Here is a 24,748-nt window from a genome sequence, read left to right on the forward strand (position 1 = left end):
GCCTTAGCCACCTTCGGTTTTTATCTCCTACTGAGGCAAAAACTAAAAAACATACAGCATATGCTGACCCTCTCCTTGTCTCCTGGTTTTCGGATTACCTCCTTGACAGAGCACAATTCGTCATGATTGGTGGCAGTTTCTCCAGCACCCAGATAAGCGGTATGAGAGCACCTCGAGGGGAAGGTGCTGTCCCCCGTACACGGTGGACTTCTATGACAACTCCGTGCTCTGCCACGTATAAAAATTCTCAGATGAAACAATGGTTGTTGCATGCATCGAGTGGAATGAGGAGGGGGAATACAGCCAAGCTGGTGTGTGACTTTTAGGAGTTGTGCCAAAAGAACAAGCTGCACCTGAACACAGCTAAGACCAAAGAGATGCTGATCGATTTCAGGTGCCAGCCTTCTCCTTCTCTCCCTGTATGCATTGGGGAAAAGGCACAGGTACATGATAATAAGGTTGACTGATCTGCACCAAGCTCCTACAGATGTTTTATTGCACTGTAGTGGCTAGTGTTCTGTTTCATGCTGTGGTTTGCTGGGGAGCCAGTGCCAGCAACAGAAACATCCAGAGGCTGAAGAAGCTCATCAAAAGGGCAGGTTCAGTGATTGGCCTTAAGCTGGACTCTGTGGAGGAGGTGACGGAGTAAAGAACACCATCCAGGCTCGGAGTCATCATGAACAATGCCACCCACTCGCTGGCCCCCTACCCCTTACCAGCAAAGGAGCAAATTCAGCGACAGACTGCGCTCACTAAGCTGCTCAACAAGCAGACTAGCAAAGTCTTTCGTCCCCTGAGCCACCAGGCTGTTTAACATTGTGGTTGGGAGGGGCGGAGGGTTTAGGTTAGGACAGGAGAGGAGCTTTCCTAGTGTAGGTTTTATCCATTTTTTGTTTTTATCCATTTATATAGATTTTATCAATTTATTTCTGTTTTTTAACGTAATGCCATGGACTGCAGTTTATTTATTTATTATGTTGTAGTGGTGTGACTGTTTCACTGAATGATTGAACAGCTGGCCATTTTTGAATTTCCCTTGGGATAAAAGTACATCTACCGATTTATCTATCTTGTGGCCCAGCATATATAACCACAGTCATGGGTAAGACGGACCTGACAGTTGTCCAGAAGGCAGCTTTCTTGTGGAAAGATGCCTTCACTGAATGTGCTTGTTGTTTGCAGAGTGTTCTCTCGAAGCGTATTCGTGGAAATTTGACAGAAAGGGAAAGTGGGGTTGGAAAAGTTCCACAAGCAATATTCAACATTTCTATATTTTCCCCCATTAAAAGGAAACGCCACTTTCCCGCAACATTCCTTTTATTTTCTAACTCTTTTTAGCCATTTATTTTTTCAGATAACAGCATTCAATTGTTGAACATTTGTTACATTTGGTTGGTTGTGTTCAACTTTGAAATCTCATTTATAAGTTTTACACAGTGAATGTGCCCAGACCAGATTTGTACAGTGGTTTATATGGGGTAGAATTATCATAGTTTGAGTGGGATGGTGAGTAAGGAACAGGACAGTAAATGATCAAATCCTACATTTTATGGTGGTGATGAGATAGCTGTGAGTGGCTGGGTTTCATATTTTCAGTTTTTTGGTTGCACGTTTTGCTGCTTTGCTTTACTGTTTTTTGTACTACAGTTTTTCCTGTCTCTTTCCTTTCCTATTCTATGAAGGTAATATATAAATAATTCCAAGAATTTTCCATGCCAGCTGTCCCAGCCCGAATCGTTTTGGAGATGGAAATTAATGACTATCAGAAAACACAACTAAATGTCCACTCTTATGTGGATTACAGCCAGCTATATTTTTTAATTAATCCCGATGAGACAAACCAAGTGGTGAGACATCAGCCACGGCTTAGTCAAACCTCAATGGCCAGCATTATTTTTCAGGCAAAACTCAAATTATTGTTGCTGGCCCAAAATAATTCAGAAATGTATTATCTGATAATACTTTTCTGGATGGCATTACCGTGACCTCCACTGCTAGTGAGAAATGTTGGTTGACCAAGATATGTTGTTTACTTTCATAAAACAAATCTGTAGGACAGCTTTTTTCTACCCATCTTAAAAGGATGCTGTTGGCATTTGATAACTCATACTAGAACACTGTTCTCATACCAACACAGGAGAAAAGAAATTACTTCTCTTCTGTGTTGGCTTATCTGCATTGACTCCCCATAACATCCAGAGTAGAATTTCAAATCCCTTTTCTCCTTGGAAAGCCAGACTGTAATACTCACAGGCCCCTATTACTCAGCAGGACGCTGTTCAGAACAGCTACCAACAATCCCAAATGGTTGTTTTCCCATAACCCAGAAAAACTGTGAAAAAAACTGGCAAAGCTCTATCCACAAAGGCTTGTTCATAAGGCGGCAAATAGTTAACCCAAAGCAGACAAGGAGTAGTCAAAGTCAGTGGTTGATTTATTACAAAGTATGAATTTGAATGAAGCAAGTGGAAATTTGGGATGGCTGTGACGGAAGGCATGGGTGGCAAATGATGTGGCAGTAGGGGAGGGACACTGGGATGATGATGAGGGGCAGGTCTGGGGTGAGCTGCCAGGCAGAGGAATAGGCAAAGATAGCAGGTATTCAAAAGTAGCATTAAAAACCTGAGAACAAGGGAGTCAGAACACAAGAATACTGCTAGGATGACTGGACTATCTGATGACGAGTGACTGCGGAGACCAGACTTATGTAGGCTATTGCTGTTGGTGAGCTGATTTGAGACCGGTGAATCACCTGTTCTGCCGCTGGCTCACTGATCTGCCCAGAGAAGAGAATGAGGGAGAGACACACTAGGAGGAATCATGACAATAATGATAACCATTTGCTAATTTTAACATTTCAAGGTATATTTTCTTTCTCCACAAATCCACACCTAGCCCTAGGTCTTGCAGGATTGTGTGCATTATGTGTATAATGTAGAGAAGTGTATGTAGCTTATAAGTCACTGTTGAAGTGCTTTACTGAATTGGGGTAAACGTCTTAGTTAACTGGTGACTTTAAACTGCCCGTAGGTAGAGTGGTTGGAGAAGATGAATGAATGACTGTATATATATATGAAACTTTGCACAATTACAGTCAGGTAAGTTTGAACAATGACCCACTGGAAGAATTTTGTCACCACCAAAGGAAATAATTTTACGAGGGATGGAAAATTAGGAAATTAACCACGTTCTGGGATACACTGTACAGAATGATTCATTAAAAAGTATCAAGCTATACAAAGTCATGACCGTCCTGAATGACAATATTTAGAGTATCCTATCATTTCATCGTGATGCTTAAAATGACGCAGTGTCACTTGGTAATGTGGTACTGAAGAAGTTTTATTATATTTACTTCATTTTCACTGTGTCCAGCACCTTACCGCTTGTTTCCCCATTAGAGGCGCAACAATTTTTTGGCTTGACCAGGAATTCGATAGCAGCCCGCTTCCCTAGTTCCCTAGGGATGGGAAACTTCTGGATTTTGATGTATGATTATTGCAAGAAATAATAATCAGTGCTTTCAAGAGTAACACGATTATTATGGAATTTGGTGCCTAATGTTTTTATCTGTATTCAACAATCTATTTACCCACACACACACACACACACACACACACCAGTCACAAAACTTGATTTTTAGTGTATCTCTGAATCATGGCTAAATTGACGCATCAAATTGGATGTGTTTCAATTTTCTTTGGGCAGATTCTGCGGATTGGCTGGCCATCATCTTTAACAATCCTCTGGTTATCATTTTTATACCTGAAATCCTCCACTGACAATATAATCCTTTCTTTGGGTGGATAAAGATCATTCCGACTGCCATCATACCTGTATATTTTAGGGAGTTTTACTGAACGCCTTTTGATCAGGTTGAAGGGCTGCATTGCAGGTTGCTCAACGGTAATTTCCTATTAATGCCCCTCTTTTCACTGACTACACTTCATGTTTTCTTTCTCTATTTTGGTTTTAATCCTGGCATTACTCAGCCACTAATGTTTACTAATGCTTTGAAGTAAAACCGGTTAATAGTACCATCCGCAAGCGAAACTTGCATATGAAACCATAAAAAAAAAAAAAATAAATACTGTGGCTTTAACAGTACCTCTCAGTAACCTGAGAGGTGGCATTATCTCTTGCTAACAGTGGGGTTACACCCTGATGGCCATTAGGTAGAATGCCGGATTAAATCAGTCGCACACTGCACATGCTGTTGTGATTTTTGTTCATCCCTGTGATGAATTTCTCAAAGTTAATTTACTGCAGCGGAAGCCACCTTTCCAAACATGCAAAATAAGAAAGTTGGGTGCCAGACAGAATTCACACTGCAAAAAAAAAAAAATAAATAAAAATAAAAAACATTCAAATTTTATATTTATATAAATGTATACATTGGAGAGGTAAGAAGAGACCTGGCTTTCTCCTCCCTACAAAATTTATGCCACGCAGAAATAATAAATCATTTAGGGATTAATGTTTCCTTTAAATCAAACAATTAACAATTACAAGTAAAATTTAAAAGTCGAGTTCTAAACAAATATATATCAACATACAATTTAACTCAACATCAAATTCATAACCAAATTAAGATCATGCAATGACAGTCGATTTTCAAACAAAAATCCTAAACTAACAGTCCAATAAGTCAATCAATCTTTGAAGTTCAGTTCATTAGGGTGTATGTGAGAGAGTGTGCATGAGTGTAGGATCCAGTTCTGTTAAGTTCAGTTCAGCTCCGTTCATGTGCAGCATTACAGTACCTTCATGGTTTTTCACTCATCGATTGAACTGGGAATTTGTGTTCGGTAAAGCCTAAATTATGAGCTTTCAACTGCTCGTTCACATAGGGCTGAGTGGACTGCTGTTACTCTGTGTACACTGTTCAGTAGTGTTGAGACTAAATCTTCTGCAGGATGGAAATATTCTGATTAATGTATCTTAAAAAAATCAACACGAAAGAAGGAGAGGTGGGAGTAAAATGCAAAAAGAAACATTTATTAATCAAAGTGCCAAAGTTACAAAATCAATACATCTCCACATGGAGTCCTACAATACCTACTTACTTTTCAGCAACCTATGTCCCTAGCAAACTAAGGAAATCAACAAAAAACAACCAATGGCCTATGGTCAAAACTGTTGCTTCACATCCTGCTCTCTTGCACACCTTCAGCCTTACATGTGCTTAATTATCCAGAATCCTACCAGAGCAGGACAGACTAATGGAGCACAGATATTGCAGATATACAAATACCATATAAAATGAAGAACATTACTTCAAATACTAACTGTACAACAAATGAAATGCCATTAGTTCTGCTAACAACGCAAACATGTTAAATACTGACCTAAATTGTAATATTCAGAAAAATATAACAACAATATTCCAATAGGACTTAATATGCAGATAATATTAATGTACAAGACAGCCTTATCAAGGAGCATCTTTAATATTTGGAGTGTTGTGTATTTCTCCTTCCTGTAAAGTTCCGTGAATAACATTCGTTTCGACTACATATTTTTTGCACTATTGATGTACGACTTGTTTAATATTTGGAATGTAACTGATATCAGTGACCTCCTCCACACAATAAACTAACTACACAGGAAGCTCAAGACAAAAGACACTAACGGATAAGCATCTCCATATCTTTGTCCATGTAGTTTTACCTCAGCAGTGTTGGCCTTCAGGTTACCGTGGTAACACCAGGCATTGAGATGTGGTTTTGTCTGAGTCAGGAACTAAAGTGAGTGTCCCTGAAACTTGTGAAAGATATCCTCTTTATCCAGGATGAGAGCAGGCAAAATAATGCAGCCAGAACATGGCTTTGACACAAAAGCTCTGCAGGCAAACAAAGACACACACACACACACACAGCTGTACAGCTGTTGAGTGTTTTCTGTGCAATGTCATGACAGATCTTTACGTCAGATGATTTACGTAGACATCAGCAGATTTGGATTCCCACTTTGTTTTCACAGCATCATTCAACTCACACTCATTCTGTTTCTGTCACTTTCAGCTCACTGTATTGACTGCTATCAGCACCACAAAGATAAATCTTACAAGTATGTGACCGCAGCAGCTTTTAGCTTTCTGTTCCATCTCAGACACTAGAGGGCAGGAGTGGATATTTTTCACAATAGTCCAAGCACATTACAGTGAGATGCCTTACGATATGAGTTAAAAGATTATGTAATTTGTCTTATCTTTGTGGCAGATAGATATGCCCCCTCCCCACGAGACTGACGGGGAAGCCTTTTAGCATTTGAACCATTCTTGAGTGTTTTCAGCTGCGTGTTTTGGGTCATTATCCTATTGGAGGAGCCATGACCTGTGGCTGAGACCAAGCTTTCTGACAATGGGCAGCACATTTAGCTCCAGAATGGCTTGATAGTCTTGAGATTTCATTGTACACTATACAGATTCAAGACACCCTGTGCCAGACACAGCAAAGCAGCCCCAGAGCATAACTGAGCCTCTTCCATGTTTCACAGTAGGTAGAGTGTTCTCTTCTTTGTATTTGTATTTTTGCGCCTGTGGAGATAGAGCTGATGTGACTTGCCAAAAAGCTCCAGTTTTGTTTGATTTGTCCAAAGGTTACTCTCCCAGAAGCTTTGTTGCTTGTCAATATGCATTTTGGCATTCCAGTCTCACTTTTTTGGATGGTACGATCTGACAATGATGCACCTTGACCTTGGAGTTCCCCTCTAATCTTTTTGGAAATTGTTCTGAGCTCTTTGGTTACCATTCTGATTATCTGGCTCTTCAATTTGTCATCAATTTTCCTCTTGTGACCACATCCGGGGAGAATGGCTACAGTCTCGTGGACCTTAAGCTTCTGAATAATATGCGCAACTGTAGTCACAGGAACATCAAACTGCTCGGAGATGGTTTTATAGCCTTTACCTGTAACATTCTTGTGTATAATTTTCCTTCTCATATCCTCAGACAACTCTACTCTTAGCCTTCTCTGGTCCATGATCAGTGTGGTGCGCACCGTGATACCAAACAGCACAGGGACTAGTTTTTACCCTTTAAATAGGCAGACCAGCTGATTTCAAGATTGGATGCTCCTGTGATGCTAATTACAGGACACCTCAGTTTAACATATCACTATGGTCAAATTATTTTCAACCTTTTCTCAGGGTACCACCATTTTTGTCCAGACTAGTTTCATTGGTTTGTTTTTGAAGATGACTCTGTTGAACTACTATTCAAAAGCAATGTCCGATTTTCATTAGCTAATTTTCAGTAATTTTTTATTTATTATAACTTTTGTCAGTTTCAGTTATTTCAGTGACCATTGTGGGTTTTCTTTCTTTAACAGAAGGGCACCAACAGTTTCGAGTCTCAATTTCAAAAAATGGTTCATCAATATCATCTTGTATATCATCTAAACCCTGAAAAATAAAAAAGGGAGGAGTTTACTGTGTCCTCAGTTTCTTGCTGATGGCAGTGCAGTGGACTAAGCCTCAGTAAATTCCCCTTTTGACTATAGCCACAAATAAAGCTTTACTGGCCACAGAGCCGTGACAATGGATAGTCTGCTCTCTAAATTCAGCCAGTCTGGTATGCAGGGCACTGAATGCTACAGTAGTATGGTATGATACAAACGCAGGACTTGTTTTCATTTGACTGTACTTGTTTTTGGTGCCGCTGTCAGGGCAGTAAATATCTCTAATGGTTAGCTCGAATACAGTAAGTCTGGATGTAAGGAATATTACCACAGTTGCACACTGATCATGCTTGTCTTTTTGCATAATGCCTGGTGTCACTGGTGATTCAGTGCCTTCCAGTCTAACTGACTGGAATTTGAAATCTAATGCGCTTACTTTGACACCTGAAGAAGTTATTTTTCACTGAAAAATGTCTTAGGCATACTGAGTACTAATATCCATCCATCCATCCATCCATCTTCTACCACTTTTTCTGTTTCGCGGAATTGCTGGAGCCAATCCCAGCCCACATTGGGCAAGGGGCGGGTCACCAGTCCATCGCAGGGCCAACACACAGAGACAGACAGAGACCAACTCATTCTTAGTGCGAATATTTTCTATTTTATCTTTTATTTTATTATTGGTACCACGCTTCAATAACTCCTTACGTCAGTATGCTTTACATGCATTTTCCCTCCACCTGCTTTCATTTTCTCTGTACCACACACACACACACACACACACACACCCCTTCTCTTCTCTCTCTTGCTATTGCTCTCTACCTTTTACTACCCTCTACCCAACCAGTAGAGGCAGATGGCTGCAATCCATCAGTCTGGTTTTGCACTGGTAAGGTTCTCAAAGGAATTTTTTCTTTGCCACTAACATAAGGTGCTTTCTCATGGCAGGAGGATCTGTTGGGGCTCTTTAAAAACATTTAGAAATACTACACTATAAATATCCAGACCTGCTCTATGCCTTGATGTAACTGTTATGTTTGACACTACATAAATAAATTTGATTTGATTTGAAACCGCAATGGATCTTCCCAATATCCAATAACATAAATATATAACTCACAAGAATCATCCATACAGTATAGGTGTTTCAAATTTAGATGGGCCCAGGCCTTTTGGTATGCAAGTTACATGTTCTCTCTGTGGGTTTCATTTACATGTCATATTTATATCTACTTTCAAATTCACTGTACTGGCAATATTACTGACACAGATTTCTACTGGTTCCACTAATATTTCCCACAGTTACTCTTGTTTGTTAAACCACATGGAATTGTTATAGCCTATCTATTTCTCTGTATGTTTTAATTTTATATTCTACTGTATTATTTATTTTCTTCTTTAATTTCAATACTAGTGATAACTCTGTCCGATATGTTCTCTGTATTGCTGACACCACTTTCATTGTATTATGTGTCTATATGTTTCATAATTTCTATACACAAAATCTTTTCTTTATTTAAAGTGCACGCTGTTTCGCTCAAGTTGTTTAAATATGCTCTAAAAATAAAAGTCTGGAAAAAACATTGTCTGCTGGTGGAGTCCAAAATCTTGTTGCAACTCTAGATGCTTTTTGAACACGGATCAAACAACAAGGATCAAAAAAATCACAAAGCAGTATTATTCTATTCAAAGAACATTTCTAAGTGGTTCCCATTGTCTGATATGGTGGACATTTACAGATGCTTTGGGTTGTTCTGCTTCTTCTGACAATGGATTCCTTGACTGGGAATGGCATCATGAAATCTTTTAAAGAATTTTAGGGTGCAATGAAGAGCCTGGGGTCAGAAAGCTGGCTCTCTCACAGAGGTCAGGGGTCTTCCAGAAAAGCACTCAGGAATGGTTAAAGACAAAGCGCTGAAGAGTCCTGAAATGGTCAGCAATGAGACCAGGCCTGAATTCAGAAAAGCTGTGGAAAGATCTTGAAAGAGCAGTTGGAAGAATATACTCTTCACAAGGTTTTCAATAGAAGAATGGTCCAAATTCCAGTCAGGTGTAAGAAACTAATTCATGGTTACAGGAAGAGAATCATTTCAGATGTCCAACCGAATATAAGGTTGAAGTTACCAATAAATTATGTTTTGAATTTTTTATAGAATAAAACCAACTTTGTTTTTTCCTCATCATTTTGTGTTATTTCTATGCAAACAAAAGAAAGAAACATGTGAATGCCAAAGCATTGCTTTGTGCTTTACTGACGTAATTGTTAGGGTGCCAATATTTTTGGCATCCTTGACTGAGAAAAACTCCAAATTCTAACAAAACATTGAAGAAAGTTCAAATAAAATAATGATAATAATAATAAAATACAATGAATGACCTGATGTCAAATAAATAAATAAATAAATGATTTTATCAGTCTTCATTTTAATTTGGTTATTGGTGAGTATATTTCTGAAAGCTGTCTGAGAACTGCTCTCTGGTCCATGCCTATGTACACGTGATCTTTCTCCGTTAGTCCGTTAGTCCATCACGCCATCGGCCTTGGAGTTTATAAAATATAATAAATTTTTTTAAACTTATACCACACCAACAAAGGTATGAATACTAGTCTCCTATTTCAAAATAAAAACAAGTCCAACGTGTTCCCTACTTTCGCCACCTCTTTGACCGAGGCGGAACCTTCGTGACATTTTTTTTCTCCTTTCGTCGCTCAGCCAATCACAGCCAACTGTGAGTGTAAGCCCCGCCCTCTGTTCCCTGCCTGTTCCCTGGAGCTGAAACATTTTGTCGCTCAGGCCGGTTGGAGCTCTCGGACCGTCCCAGGAAGCCCGCAGACATTTTCCCGACAACAAGAGGGCAGACGTCGGAACGTCAAACTTTTTTTAGTTTAGAGCTAAAGTAATGACAGAAAAACACGGCATCCCTTCATGTTTACTTCTGACAAAAAAGAAGTTATGGATATTCGTAACGGGAAGAAGAGGAGAAAGGTAAGCGTTGATGTGCGGGACTACAGGCGGAGTACGGCCGAAAAAATGAAGCGCGACTCGGGGAAAGTCCTCCGCTGCCTCACGGTGGAGGACAACAATCACACAGAGCCCATGGAGGAGGAAGAGGACGACCGCTGCTTCTCCATCACTTTCCTCCGCAACGACCGCTTAGAGCCCGCTACGGTGGTGTCCCCTCGGTACAATCTAATTCGAGAGGTCGGCCGAGGAAGCTACGGGGTGGTGTACGAGGCCATAGCCCGGAAAACAGGGGCCAGGGTGGCGGTGAAGAGGCTTCAATGCGACGCCCCGGAAAACGTCGAGCTGGCCCTGGCCGAGTTCTGGGCTCTAACCAGCCTGGAGAACCGACACCAGAACGTGGTCCAACTGGAGGAGTGCGTCCTGCAGAGGAACGGCCTGGCCCAGAAGATGAGCCACGGCAACAAGAGATCCAAACAGTACCTCCGGCTGGTGGAGACCTCCCTCAAAGGTACACAGCCTGCTCGCATGGCAAACAATGCAATGCATGAAAGGGAGCTCCTGTTCCAGCTGTACTCCTGCATCGAACTTTAATTCAAGGCGCAGCTGGCTTATGTTAGATTAAAAGCACAGTGAGTTCAACCATGAGAGGCGTCAGGATATTTTCTCCTCAAGTAAACCTTTAGCGTGAGTGGTAGGAGGTTTCTGGTGGCCCAGGGTTAATAAATAAATTAATGAAACAGCATTTAGTTTATGGGAACTATTTGCACAGATGTACCACGAAGATTATTAATATTGACATAAATTTTGGAATTATGATGCAGTATCTGTGTGTAAACTAAGCAGAGCACTGTTTTACATGTCTGGTCTAATGTTTCTATAGATTGCCTGTAGTAGGCACAGAGAGTACACTGTGTTGCTTATGAGAGAACACAGTGTACTGCTCTGAGACATGTTAACCCATTGCTTGTTGACTCAAACTCACACACTTAAACAATGACATTAGAGTTCAGTATGTGATATTTCAATGAAATACTGCAGCTTGACATCTTCTGACGGTTCCATTTTTATTCACATGAGTTTGTATGGTTGTCCTGAATCCAGTTTGACCTATTTATCTCTTCTATTGTTGTTGCTGGGTAGACCTCAGAAAAGTAGACAGTAGTGCTCAAACATGTCTTAATGAAAGTCAAATTTTGAATCAGAAATAGCAATTGCTCTATTCAAAGTTCACCATTTGAATTGACTCAGTGTTCAGTGTTAGTTTAATCTCCTTTAAGAGACTGGCTGTTATATAAGTGCCACCATTCAGGATTGTGAAATTAAATATTAATCTTAAACTGTTATCCTCTTCAGCCATCAAGTACTAATGTTGAATGAGATATTTGGTAACATTCCAGGGGCTAAATGTTTAAACGTCTGTGTATATTCAGGTGTAGAAATATACTGAATGTACATACAAAACAGGAAACATACATATGCAATCTTTCCATGAGCTTTATAAAACCCTGCATATATATGTCCCTATGTGTTTTTCCCTCATACACTATCAGTCAAAAGTTTGGACACACTTTCCCGTTTAAGTGAACAGGAAAGTAGGTGCAAACTTTAGACAGATAGTGTACATTGCAATCATGCCGAAATGGTCGTGCATGAGCCTTCACACCCTGCGCACAATTTTCTGTGAATGGCTTCCAACACACCCCCCATTGCCTGGTCTGCATTTTAAAGGTTGGCTTTTAGTTTAGCATTGAGGAGAAACAGCAGAATACTTGAAGGAGGAACTAAAGAACAAGAAGCTCAACTTTACCAGCCGTGAATAGGAAACAGTGGTTGGCTCAAATTGAGAAAATAACAGGAAATTATTTGGATGCCTAACCTCTGGCGCTTACTGTCAAGAATGTGTTGGTTTATTCATATAAAGATTGTGATCATTATAAATCTTATAATGGATAGTAACAAACCCAAGATCAAATGAAATTCATATAAACAAAATTACCCACTCACCCAACACTACGAAAATCCTAAGATTCTTTTAACTATAAATGACATCCTAACACAGTGTAGTGAAATAAAATATCTCTGCATAAAATGCCTCCTATATCCACACTGTAATTATCCCTTTTTGCAAAATAGCAACATCACGCCAATTGCACTCAAAACACTGTGTGTATAGTACTCATGCTGTTAAGATGCATACCAGGATACACATCCTCACCATCAGTGTATTTTTATGCATCCGGAACACTACTGTTTGTGCGTATGTGGAGTTTATATGTGTGGTCCCTCTAGGAACGCATAACGTTTGTCATAGAAATAAGATGATTGTTTCAGCAGGTTTAGTGCTTATGCTAGTTTAGAATGATGAAACGTTGTGTCAACTTAGCAAAACAAACCAAAGCCCTGATCTGTCCTGACTTTTTGAGAGCAACAAAGCTCACATGTTGCTGGTGAGCCAGAGAAAGAAGGTTTAAGGTTTGAAACCTTGCAAGCAACAGTGACATAGCTGAATTTATCAGGTCACGATGCTTCTATTTGCATGCAATGGTAACCCTCAGAGAATGTGCTGCTTCCACAGGAGGATAATCTGAAGTCATTAAATTGTCCCAGAAAAAACACGTACCTCTGAATAAACCTACAGGCTGAGTTCTTTGTGTAAGAAGTTGGTTGTCTGCTGGATGCTGCTGAAATGCGTTATGTGCTATTTATCAGAGAATTGTTAACATGTCAGATGTTCTGTTGAAAGTAGTAAGTAGTAGTGAAAGTAGCGTTGGACCTATGCATTGTTAATTTTTAATTGTTTGGGTTATTGCTGTGGTCTGGAAATATATAGTGAATGGTTTTACAGTTATTATGGTCATGGCATGGATCAATGCTGATATCATGAACTGACCTGCATTAACATCCGTCTGAGGTGATGCAATCACTCGTGGGAAAACTGACAATGTTTTAGCAGCGTAAACACGAGTGTGTCTTGGGCCACATTGAAGAACCATCTGCTCTTCTGACAGGCCGCAGTGCGATTTCCCAAAACCATTAAATGGTGAACCATATATAATTTTTAATTTCAAATTCAACTGTACAGCTGTGAGTAGGACAGTTGTTGAATCATTCCCTTCTTGCTTTTTTTCACATCAACATCAACAGCTGGCCCTTCTGTTAGATTAGCTAAAACTTCCTCCATATAGAGCAGGGTATAGAAATGACTTGCAATTTGTCACTTGAGACACGTGTGCAAATGGATTTAATTTTCTGATGTGAAGTGATTATTTTTTGAATTATTTACCTATGTTCAGATCACTAAGGAAGCACGTTAGTGCATGTTTCATCAGGGACCAATGTGCACAGACCACCTCTAAATGTTTTTTGAGTGATATCAAAGCAGTGCACATAGGTATACTCACTGTCCATCACTGATCAGATCACCTGAAACGAATGATAACACTCAGGGGAACCAGGGTCTAAATGTCATAGTTTTTAATGCAGTTGTCTCACCAATCTGTCCATTTCCAATCTGTAGGTGAGCGCATAATAGGCTATCCAGAGGAGCCGTGCTACCTATGGTTCGTCATGGAATTTTGCGAGGGTGGGGATCTCAACCAGTACGTCTTGTCACGTCGACCCGACCCCTTGACCAACAAGAGCTTCATGCGGCAGTTGACGAGTGCGGTGGCTTTTCTGCACAAGAACAGCATTGTCCATCGGGATCTGAAGCCAGACAACATTCTTATCTCACTGAAATCTGGGAGTCCTCTTCTCAAAGTTGCTGACTTTGGCCTCAGTAAAGTTTGTGCAGGACTGAACTGCAAGAACAGTGAAGAAAAACCTGGAGCAGTTGGCAGAGGAAGCAATCAGAACAACATAATCAACATCAACAAATTCTGGTTGTCATCAGCTTGTGGCTCAGACTTCTACATGGCCCCTGAGGTGTGGGAGGGCCACTACACAGCCAAGGCTGACATTTTTGCTCTCGGCATCATCATTTGGGCAATGATTGAGCGGATCACTTTTATTGATGCAGAGTCCAAACGCGAATTGCTAGGCACTTACATACGGCAGGGCACAGAGATTGTACCTGTTGGGGAAGCTCTGTTGGAGAACCCCAAGATGGTTCTGCACATCCCTCAGAAGGCCAGAAGCTCCATGTCTGAAGGAGTGAAGAAACTCCTCCAAGACATGCTTGCAGTTAACCCTCAGGACCGCCCGGATGCCTTCCAGCTGGAGGTGCGGATGGACCAAGTCACATGTGTGACATGACTTCCCCCCACTTCTCCAAAACCCGTTATGTTTTTACCCTAACTAATCAAAGAAGGGACCTGTTTCCTTCTCAGGTAAGATCCACCTCTTTCATAACATTTAAGTACGACAGAAGAACAAAAAGTTTTTAATTCAGCCAAACAGCATTTTCTCTGCTTTTTATTTGCCTGCAAGCAGTGAAAATGTTTTAGTGACAAGGCAGAATTAAATCCTGCAGGTCTGTTTGTGACTGGTAATCATCCTTCCACCTGACCCCATTATCCTTTCTTGACCCAGTCACCTGCTGGAATGTCTCTTGCTGAAGAGCTGCTCATGATGTAACTGCTGGTTCTTGTTTACTAATTTTAGCTTGTGTGAAAAAAATGCCATGCTTTATAAAAAAGACAGAATATTTCCATGTCTACTTTATATAGCAGGTCGGGGAGCTGCACCCACCATCTGACCTTGGAGAAATTGGTTCCTCTTTGTTCACCTGAAATCTGTATACATTAATTCACTAATCAAATCTAGATACAGCAAAATAAGAACCATTTCATGTAGTGTGAGTGAACCTGCAAGACCTGCAGACAAGACTGCAAGACATTGTGCCATGGGCTCTTCACCTACTAAGCATGGTAGAAAGCTTCATGACACAAAATAAAGATTAAGTGAAAGTGGCTGCGGAGCTCTGACGTCAAGAAACATACCTGAGCTCCTGGGGCAGTTAACAGGACAAGTGATGAGAGTGCAAGTGACTTTCACTGCACTGCATACAAAAAATAAAAAAGTACATTTAAAAGCAAAGGGAAGTAACAGAAGGCATGTTGTGGCTTCAGAGCCGTGGGGAGTTTGGAATAAGAACAGAGCTATGTCGGCAGAAGGAAGGGTAACTTTTAATAACACAAAGTTATTGGCAGAGATGCACCAACAGTATTAATATTTCACGTGTACAGGACATGTTTTCTGTCTCTTGTATTCCGATTTGGTCGTAAATTAAATTACTCTTCCACCTGTGATATTTACGGCCCGGCATTGACAACTGCGAACCTGCAGACTCACCTATTCTGACACACTCACTCACTCACTGATCATTCTTGTGCCCAGTTGCACGAAGCATCTTCATTTTCATCGCTGTTGATTATGAGACATTGCTACTTTGGAAACAGTACTAAAATGTTTTTATTAGAATTATTTATATTCCTCTCAATTTCTTTAGGCTGAAACTAGGGCTGAATATATTTTAAATGCTGTTCAAATCACAGCATGGCCAAGTGAAAAATGCAGCTGCATTTTTTTATTTGTTGTTTTTTTTTTTTTTTTTTTTGTTTTGATAAAAAGTGAAATGTCACCACAAGTCGCTGGCGCTATGCTAAGCTCCAATAAAGATAATAATTATCATTTTATATTTTACCTCTAGAAATTGAACAAATAAATTGGCAGCTCCGCTAGGTATTTGTGATTTGCAATGACACATCATATGATATTATCAAATGTATATTGTTAATAGTATAAAAGTGTCTCTTAAGAAATCTTAAATAATATACAATAAATAATGTCTTAAATAATTAACAATAACAATGAACAATGTCAATATTTGTAGTGTTATTTAGAGCAGAAACCTTTTGCTGCACATTGATGAGCCAGTGAATTAGATAATCAATTAGATAACTCAAACACTGTCTGCTTGTTTGAACTTGAACTTTCAATGGATCAGGATAAATCCCTTGTTTGCTAGCTGTTCCATCCTGCAGCCATCGTGTGATAACCCTCTAAAGGAAATCGATTTATCTATCTAACCCCTCACTGTAAGCCCCCACCAGAGACCTTGTTGCATTGCTCTGTGATGCAACACCTTTCAGCTCTTGGCTGTGCCACTTCCAATTCATGAATAACATCCTTAATCAAAAAATGTCATAGTGCCATAGTGATGTCTGAGTGACATCACAGCATCTGTGATAGAGGGAATTTTTGTATTTTGTTTTGCATTCTTATTGAAACTACAATCAGTGAAAAATGCAAGTTATTGTTTCTGAGGTTTTGTTCAGGAGCATCATCCTAACAAATGAATTTGACCAATTTCTGTTGTTTGAAGCTTAAATACAATCATTGAAAGTGACAAGCTAGCATTAGACAGCACATTAGGCCGTAAACAAACTACTTTGCAGTCACATGACTTCAGTGTTCTCAGCACTAAACTTCCAAGTTATTAAGGACCATCCAAAAGTGATCCAAAAGAGTGCCACTCCTGAGTATGGAGGCTGTGTTGGGAACATTTTGTTCTTCCTGCCTGCCAGCCCTAGTCTCCCTCACATCTGCTGACTTCACTTCAGAGTTTCTTTTTGATTCCATTGACAGTCTGATCAGGCTTGTTGAGGCAGTTTCTGGGTGTTGCCCTTGTACTGCACCCACGAATGTGCTTATTGCTTCAAAGAGGTTTAAATAAAAAAAATAAAAAAAAAACAAGGGGGGGGAAATGCTGTTATGTTTTCTAAGGGAAATTGGATTGTGGGGACTGCATTGCGGACACAGGGTATAGTATCTTGTGCAAAAACGTAAGGTATTAAAGAGGAGTTGAGAAATGTCAGAGAGAGGCTACTTTTTAAGATTGTGGGGGAGGGTGTGATGATTGCATGCCCTTATGTAACGTGCTTGTAAAAGTCAGCATTCAGTGGTTGTAGTGGTTGTAAATATTTCCTCTGGGCCCTCAGGGCAAGAACTGCAAAAACAAGTTACTGCACAAATGATTACAGGTGAGGGAAACATTGCCTTATTTTTTCTCAGGTTTATACCAAAGTTGAAAATGGGGAAGGTAAGCAGAAAGGCTGGGATTCTGTAGTCTTTTTATTGTTCATGCCACTTGTCCATAAAAATCTACAGCACAGTACATTCCTGAACACACTGCAATCTCACCATCTTCTGAAATAACATGGATCTATATTTATTCCACTCTGCTGTCCCCATTCATGGTAACTGTACCGGATCTAATGTTGTGTTAATCTCTTCATATATCAGACTTGTGCACCAGTTATCAGACCTGAACAACTCACTTCACATCTTTTGTGGTTTTACTCCTTTCATTTTGTTTAAGTGACTCCAAAAAATTGATAAGATTTTATTTTGACCTATATCTAATCAAGGAAACGAGATTTGTATTGCCATTTGCTGTTTCTCTGCTGTTATTGACCTTGAACTCTGTCCTGGCACAACATTAGAACTTGAAAACTTCAAGTGGATCACCTGAGGGCCAACATAGTGAGACAAACACCTTCAGGTGGCATCCGCATAGGTGTTCAGCCATTTATACCCAGTTTTATTAATTTTTAAATCTTCAAGTCGAGTAGTGACCCTCATCGATAGGCAGCAGTTATTCGAAATACCTGATCACAGCATCATGGCACATCTTTTAAGGGTTGGGCTTTTTTTTTTATCAGAAAGCCTAAGCAACTGTTTCACTAAATGATGATGCCCATTTTGCTGACCTCAGCATTCATCAAAGGTCATACTACTGTGCTTCCTCAGTTTTACAATGGAGCGGACCCACCTAAACTTACATAATGAACAGCTTTCATGAATGCCAGCCATGTGGAATGTGTTGCTTTGCATGCCATGCAGCCACAAAACTGCAAAGTAAAAAAGTCAACGCTTCCCTCTTTGACTAATCACAGAGAACCACAGTGTCCAAGGCTCACAATAAACCGCCATCACTTCTCCACAGATACCAGTCTCTGCTGGTTTTTAACGAGTCTGCTCTGGATTATGCAACCACGCTAGGCTGGTCAGAGGGCTGAGGATACAGCAGGTTTTAGTCAGTATTTGCAGGATTTGACCTTTTTGCCCTAATGGTGCTTTAATTATTTTACTTTGAACTTTTACAACAAAACTGTCTAAGAACATGGCGCAAGAATGTGCACAACCTCAATTAATTTTTTAGGAGTACGACCTGATTTAAATCATTCACAGACATTCACCAACAGATGAGTCTGGTTAATCATCACACAAGTGGCCACAAGACAATTGGCAATTTAGGATGGCATTTAAGAGAGAAAATCTTTGTGCTGACAAAGTGACACTAACATAAAAAGAAATGTCAAAGAAAGAAGGCCAAGATTACAAGAAAATGACTAGGGCATTATTAAAAAGTTGGAAAACAGGAGCAGAGATGATCAAAAAAGTTCAAAATGGGCCTTTGGTGAGCTATTCAGAGATACAGAGATATTCAGGCCATCCATGGAAGTTACGTGAGTTTTCTGTGATGAGAATAGCTAAATAAAGGCAGCCTGCTAGTTCATCACAGTAAGCTGAAGTATTAGAACTGTAACTGTTTCCTATGATACAATATGATGTACACTGATGAGGAGTGGTATGCATGGGTGTCCTCCACAGAGGAAGCCATTCCTGAAGCACATTCAGAAAAAGCCTGTATAACATTTACCGTGGCCGGCCAGCCATCCATCTTCTATTGCTTTTCCGGGTTACTGGGGTGCTGGAGCCAATCGGGGGGGGGGTACACCCTGGACAGGTCACCAGTCCATCACAGGGCCAACAACCACTCACACTCAGACAGTCACCAGTTCACCCAAACATGGAGTCTTTTGACGGTGGGAGGAAACCCACACATGCACAGGGAGAACATGCAAATTCCACACAGAAAGACCCCAGGCCAGGAACCGAACCCGCAACTTTCTTATTGTTGAGCGAAAGCGTGGCCTCTGTTGAAAGATGTAAAAACAACTGGACTGCACCCACAATAAAGCCTGTTAACAGTTTTCTTCTACAGTTGCACGAGTGCTGTGGGTGTCAGGGGAGCTGCATTTTTTTTATAGTATAGTCTAGACCAAACCTTGATTTTAACAGAATAATTATTTTGTAAAAACAATCTTCTCATTTTCATAATCTACATGGTCACTACAGTGAGTGAGTGAGTGTTTGCGCTAATCAAAACAGCTGAGGGTGCCCTGCAAAACAGCCTTAACATTCCTTTATTACTGTAATACAATGAGAGCTGCAACCCTCAACAATTTTAACATTATCAGCTCCACTTTCCTGTCCGCACTCTGTTTGCATTCATATATAACACAATTAGCGTGTAGAGTTGTTTAACAATTCTGTGCTAGGGTGGCCACTCAGGTATGAAAGGCATGCTTGTAAAATGCATGCCTCAGGTCACAGTTCAGAAAGTTCATACTAACAAGTACAGCAGCATCCCAGAGAGAACCCTAAGTCTCTGGATTTTAAAGAGTGTCCCTGTGATGGTAAACATCAGGAAGACAACTAAAAAGAAGTAGTTTTTCTGTCCGCAGCTGAGAATTGAGCAAAGGAGTATAAAGCACAACTTGGGTAAACAGAGTCTTGTTTTAACACATTTCTAAATGAGCAACATATTGTGAATAGTAAACTGCTATGTATGTATTCCTCAACAGTGACATAAGCACGTCTCCATCCAGCACGTCATAGTCATGATAATCTCTAACATGCGTGTGTCCTGTGTAGATGACCTACTTGTGTTTGCACCATGTGCTGTGATGTTATGCAACCAGTGAAAATAAAAACACAGTGGAAGTTGGAGCAGTGGTGTCATTCACTGACAGTCACAGAATTGTAGGCAGTGAACAGTATTTTTACTGCATGTAAATGCTGTCAACTAGCTGGTGATGTGTTTTTGTTTTTCTGATTGTGAAATTGCATAAATCATTGTTAGTTACGTTCACATCTCATTAGTTTTAAACTTTTTTTGTTTGTTTGTTTTTTTTGTTTTTTTTCCAGCAAAGATGTTGTTTGCTAATCATTTGTACTTTGTGTTTCTGCAGCTTTGTTTAAAACATGGGTGTGGACTCCAGTGGACAAAGGGAAGGCAATGACAATCTGAACTGTGAAAAATCATGTACGTATTAACAATCATATGAGTTTGAAGTGATGATTCCAAAACTCTGATGCAGGAACAGCGTGCTGAAGACCGGATCTGACAACCTACTTAATAGCTTGTGCTGTTTTGTATTTCTGATTCTCAGTAATGACCCTGTTCTCAGTACTTTTTTGGAATTTGGCACATGTCACTGAGCTGGTTCCGTGGTCTGAAGTCAAAGCACGGGTCTGCTTTCTTATCCATCATTGTGCTGCCCAACACTTCCTTGTGCCTTTCATGTATTTCACACAAAGTGCATTTGATTTTTTTAATAAAATTATTATGTTGGTTACACTTTGAGAATCACACCAAGGCAGACTTTATTAATCTAATGCAGGCTTCTGTCTGCAAGAATGTGCAATTGACCAAGAGACTCCATTCAGTGATGTCACACTCCTTAACAATATTGTAGGTTGCAGTAATATGATCAGACCATCACTTTGTCCAGTAGCACCGGTCTGCAGTCGTGATGCTGAATATCCAAATGTTTTTCCATCAGCACCACGAAAGGCAATATGGATGGCCAGGCCGAACAAATGTCAATACGAAAGGTCGTTATGTTGTTCTCAAAGACAACTGGATCCTTCACAACAGCCTGAATCAATGTAATTCTGAGCATCCCTTACCAAAGTCCACCAAGAAATTTATACTGTTTTCATCGGGCACCAGTTTCTGCTGAATCCAAAGAGCATCCCTCAACAAATAATGTATACCTCTCTATGATCACTACAAAGGTTATAGATATATATTTGATAAATTACATTTTGTGTTATTCTAACTTTGTACTGAATGGTTCTTACACTGGGGGTGTGTATGTTGGTGTGGAGCTCTGTACCCTGTAAACATTTGTCAATAAGAAATACTGCACATTGTTCTACCTGCTGCGTTTATCTGATGGTGAAGGGGTGAGGGTCAGTCTGGCACCTGATTAGTTTTGAGTCATCTATGGCTGAATCTTCTCAGAGGAAATATGAAGCTTTGCCATTCAGAAATGATCTCCTGAAGCAACCCTTCAGACTCTTTCCAGGGGCATGTAGCTGTAGAGCATGTTCAGCCAGCGGGTGGTTGTATTATCTGTGTGGTGAAAGTAGGGATGTTAGTATAGCCTTATATTAAAACAATAACATTGGGCCGCAAGTCTCGCAACTGGTTGGGATGGTACTTGAAGCTGCTAGGATAATATGCACAGCAGAACTAACATGGTGACAAAAAGAAAACTGAAGATAGTAGACTTTCTAGCACAGACCACAGGAGTGACCAAACACATATCTGTGGTTTCTTAGCATTGTGTAGCATTCGGGTTGAGTTCAGGGACTCAGCAGTAGATGTCAATAGATGCCAATTTTTTGAAACTGAAACTAACCTTCTTTTTCCTTAACCTTTGTCTGAGTGGCATAAGTGTTTACCTAAGGCAGGATCTGAACCAACCTTTGACTGACTCCTGTGTGTGATGTTTTGATAACTATAGATAACAGGAAGCTTTTCACCTTATAGTGACCACATTGCAGTACCCATTAATGTCTTTATTACTGAGTTGGCATCACACCTCTCCAAAGGGCATAGTGTCTAAAGGTTTCAAATATGTTATTAGTGAGTATGATCATTAGGCTTGGGCTCACATTCAATAATATTGAATACATGTGATATTTTTACCATATGGAATATTACAAAAATGTTGTGTATTTATTTATTCTATTTACATTTTTTGCAGTTTTGCACAGTTAGCCCTGCTGTCAAGTCTGAAAAACACAGATCAGGCCTAACATTGTGACCACTGACAGGTGAAGTGAATAACACTGATTATCTCTTTGTCATGGTACCTGTTAGTGAATGAGATATATTAGACAGCAAGTGAACCTTTGATTCTCAGAAAAAAGATCATGGGCGGTCAAGGCTCATTGATGCACATGGGGAACGACAGCTGGCCCGTGTGGTCCAAACAAACAGGCAGGCTGCTGCTGCTCGCAGTGTGTTGCGTACGGGGCTGCATAGTTGCAGACTACTCAGGGTGCCCATGCTGACCCCTCTGCAGCGGCATTGCTGCAGACCATATACACCCTTTCAATGAAGCAATATTTCCTCACAGCTGCGGCCACAAAGAAAAAGTGGTTCAGGGATGGTTTGGGGAGAACTACAACGAGCTTGAGGTGTTGACTTGGCCTCCCAATTCCCCAGATCTTAATCTAATCGAGCATCTACTGGATCTCTATAAATGAGTCTGATCCATGGGGGCCTGACCTCGCAATTTAGGATTTGTTACTAACTTGTTGACACCAGATACTACAACGATGTTAAGAGTCTAGTGGAGTCCGTGCCTTGACGGGTCAGGGCTGTTTCAGCAGCAAGATAGGGACCAACACAATATTAGGCAGGTGGTCATAATATTATGCCTGATCGGTGTAAATTTCTCTGCTTTGTACCTCATATGGCAAAAAATAAACAAAAACCAATCCAAAAATGACTGCCTTGTGGCAGCATCTTTCATACACAAAACATGAAATACAATATAATTATGCTACCCCTCTTCCAAAAGTATATTATATATTTGGACTCGACAGTATAGCGATTTTACTTGTGGATATGGCTCAAGCCTAATGACCATACTTAAACCCAAAATTGTTGAAGACTGTTCCACACTTGAAGTCAGCTATCAACTCCTCCTAATCGCATCCCATTGCCTCTTCAAGTAGATTAGTGTGTGAATCAAGGAGTTAAATGTTTTACTTTGAATTTTAATATGTTGCAGATTTTGAAGATGTCAGTGCCCCCATGATAATTGCTTACTAAGCTTGGAGAAATGTGCACGACAAAGAATTAGCAAGTTTATATTAATTAAGCCTTGATATTCACAGGAGCTGTAGTTGATGAGTTTGAGGTTTTTGGCTTCATCCTAAAGGCCTAGAGTTGCACATGGGAAGTCTGTTAATTTCCATTTGGGGTGATGAAACTTAGCATTGTTCAATATACATGTTTTTAGCCATTAAACCCAACCTGGTTGGACTGTATATGTGTTGATACTGAGGTCTCACAGTCACCATTACCAACCATTGTTGTCCACTGTTCCTGCTGTCTGGATTTTTTTATTAGCCATTGGTTTAGCTTTCCTCAGTCTACTAATAATTCAACTTGAAAACACTTCATACTATGCAAAATGTTTCACTGCATCATTGTAAACACAGTACAAATCCACACCCCTCTCAAACAGCTGTATTTACTTTTTTTTTCTTTTAGTGTATATTCTCAGTGTGTACAGTCATCTCAAATGTTCTGTATAACAATGTTTTTTGTTAATGAGGCTGATATGAGCCATTAGATGTTTGAGGCAACATCACATAATTGTGTTTTTTGTTGTTGTTGTTTGCTGTAAATATGTTTACCAAATTTTCTTAGAATAAATGTGCAGAACTGTGACTTCTTGGATTGTGGATTATTCTGTGAGGGGAAAGACCAAACCTAAAAAAACAACAACTAAAGAGACATTATAAACAACAAACAGTATAGCTGTACTCAGCTAACATAATCTATTAAACAAGGACTTGCTGGGCCCAGCGAATCACTCCAAATACGTGGTTCATATTGCTACATGATTGCAGTGTGTCTCGTGCTCATGGGTGCTGGTGACTTGGGCTGTGTAAACCTATTGATTTATCAAATAAATCAAATAAATCTAACCTTAAGTCAATGGCAATGTACATTTTAATCATCAATTCAAATATTTCTGTTGTAATGAACCCCCGTCCCACCCCCAAGCCCCTGTGGGGTATTTGTGGGTGCTGCTGTAGTGTGATTTGTGTTGTATAAAGACCCCAACATGTACATACAGCTCTGGAAAAAATTTAAAGACCACTGCAAATTTTTCAGAAGTCAACATCTCTACATATTTGACAGTCATTCCATTCCAGTGTGTGTTGAATTCCAACACAAGCACACCTGTTTCTACCTAATAAGGTACTGATGAGGTGATCACCTGAACCAAATCTTATTTAACAAAGAAATGTATTAAAACCATTGTTGTGGTCATCACTATCCTCTTGCGATAGGACCAAGTGGATGGCAAAAACAGTGCAAGTAGTACGTCAAAAGTAACTGGAATAAAAAAAAAAAAATAACAATTGACCATGCCATAAGAAATTAAAAGAGAACTTGTGTGAAGAAAGGAAAAGGTTTGATTCTGGCTTTACTGGCAGAGGGATACAGTGAGCATTGGGTTGCTTCCATCCTTAAAATTTCTAAGATGGCGGTTCATA

General features: G+C 40.0%; 1 protein-coding gene across 1 annotated transcript; it reads left to right on the forward strand.

Moving 5' to 3' along the window:
• The first annotated feature begins 10,187 nt into the window (after positions 1-10,187).
• Positions 10,188-23,909, forward strand: stk35 (serine/threonine kinase 35). The gene is made up of 3 exons (XM_029506611.1): positions 10,188-10,874; positions 13,884-14,694; positions 20,407-23,909. The coding sequence occupies exons 1-2, from the start codon at positions 10,328-10,330 to the stop codon at positions 14,618-14,620; spliced, it is 1,284 nt and encodes a 427-aa protein (XP_029362471.1). The 5' UTR covers positions 10,188-10,327; the 3' UTR covers positions 14,621-14,694; positions 20,407-23,909.
• The last annotated feature ends 839 nt before the right edge of the window (positions 23,910-24,748 follow it).

The sequence above is a fragment of the Echeneis naucrates genome, chromosome 7, assembly GCF_900963305.1.
Source record: "Echeneis naucrates chromosome 7, fEcheNa1.1, whole genome shotgun sequence".
Taxonomy (NCBI): Eukaryota; Metazoa; Chordata; class Actinopteri; order Carangiformes; family Echeneidae; genus Echeneis; species Echeneis naucrates.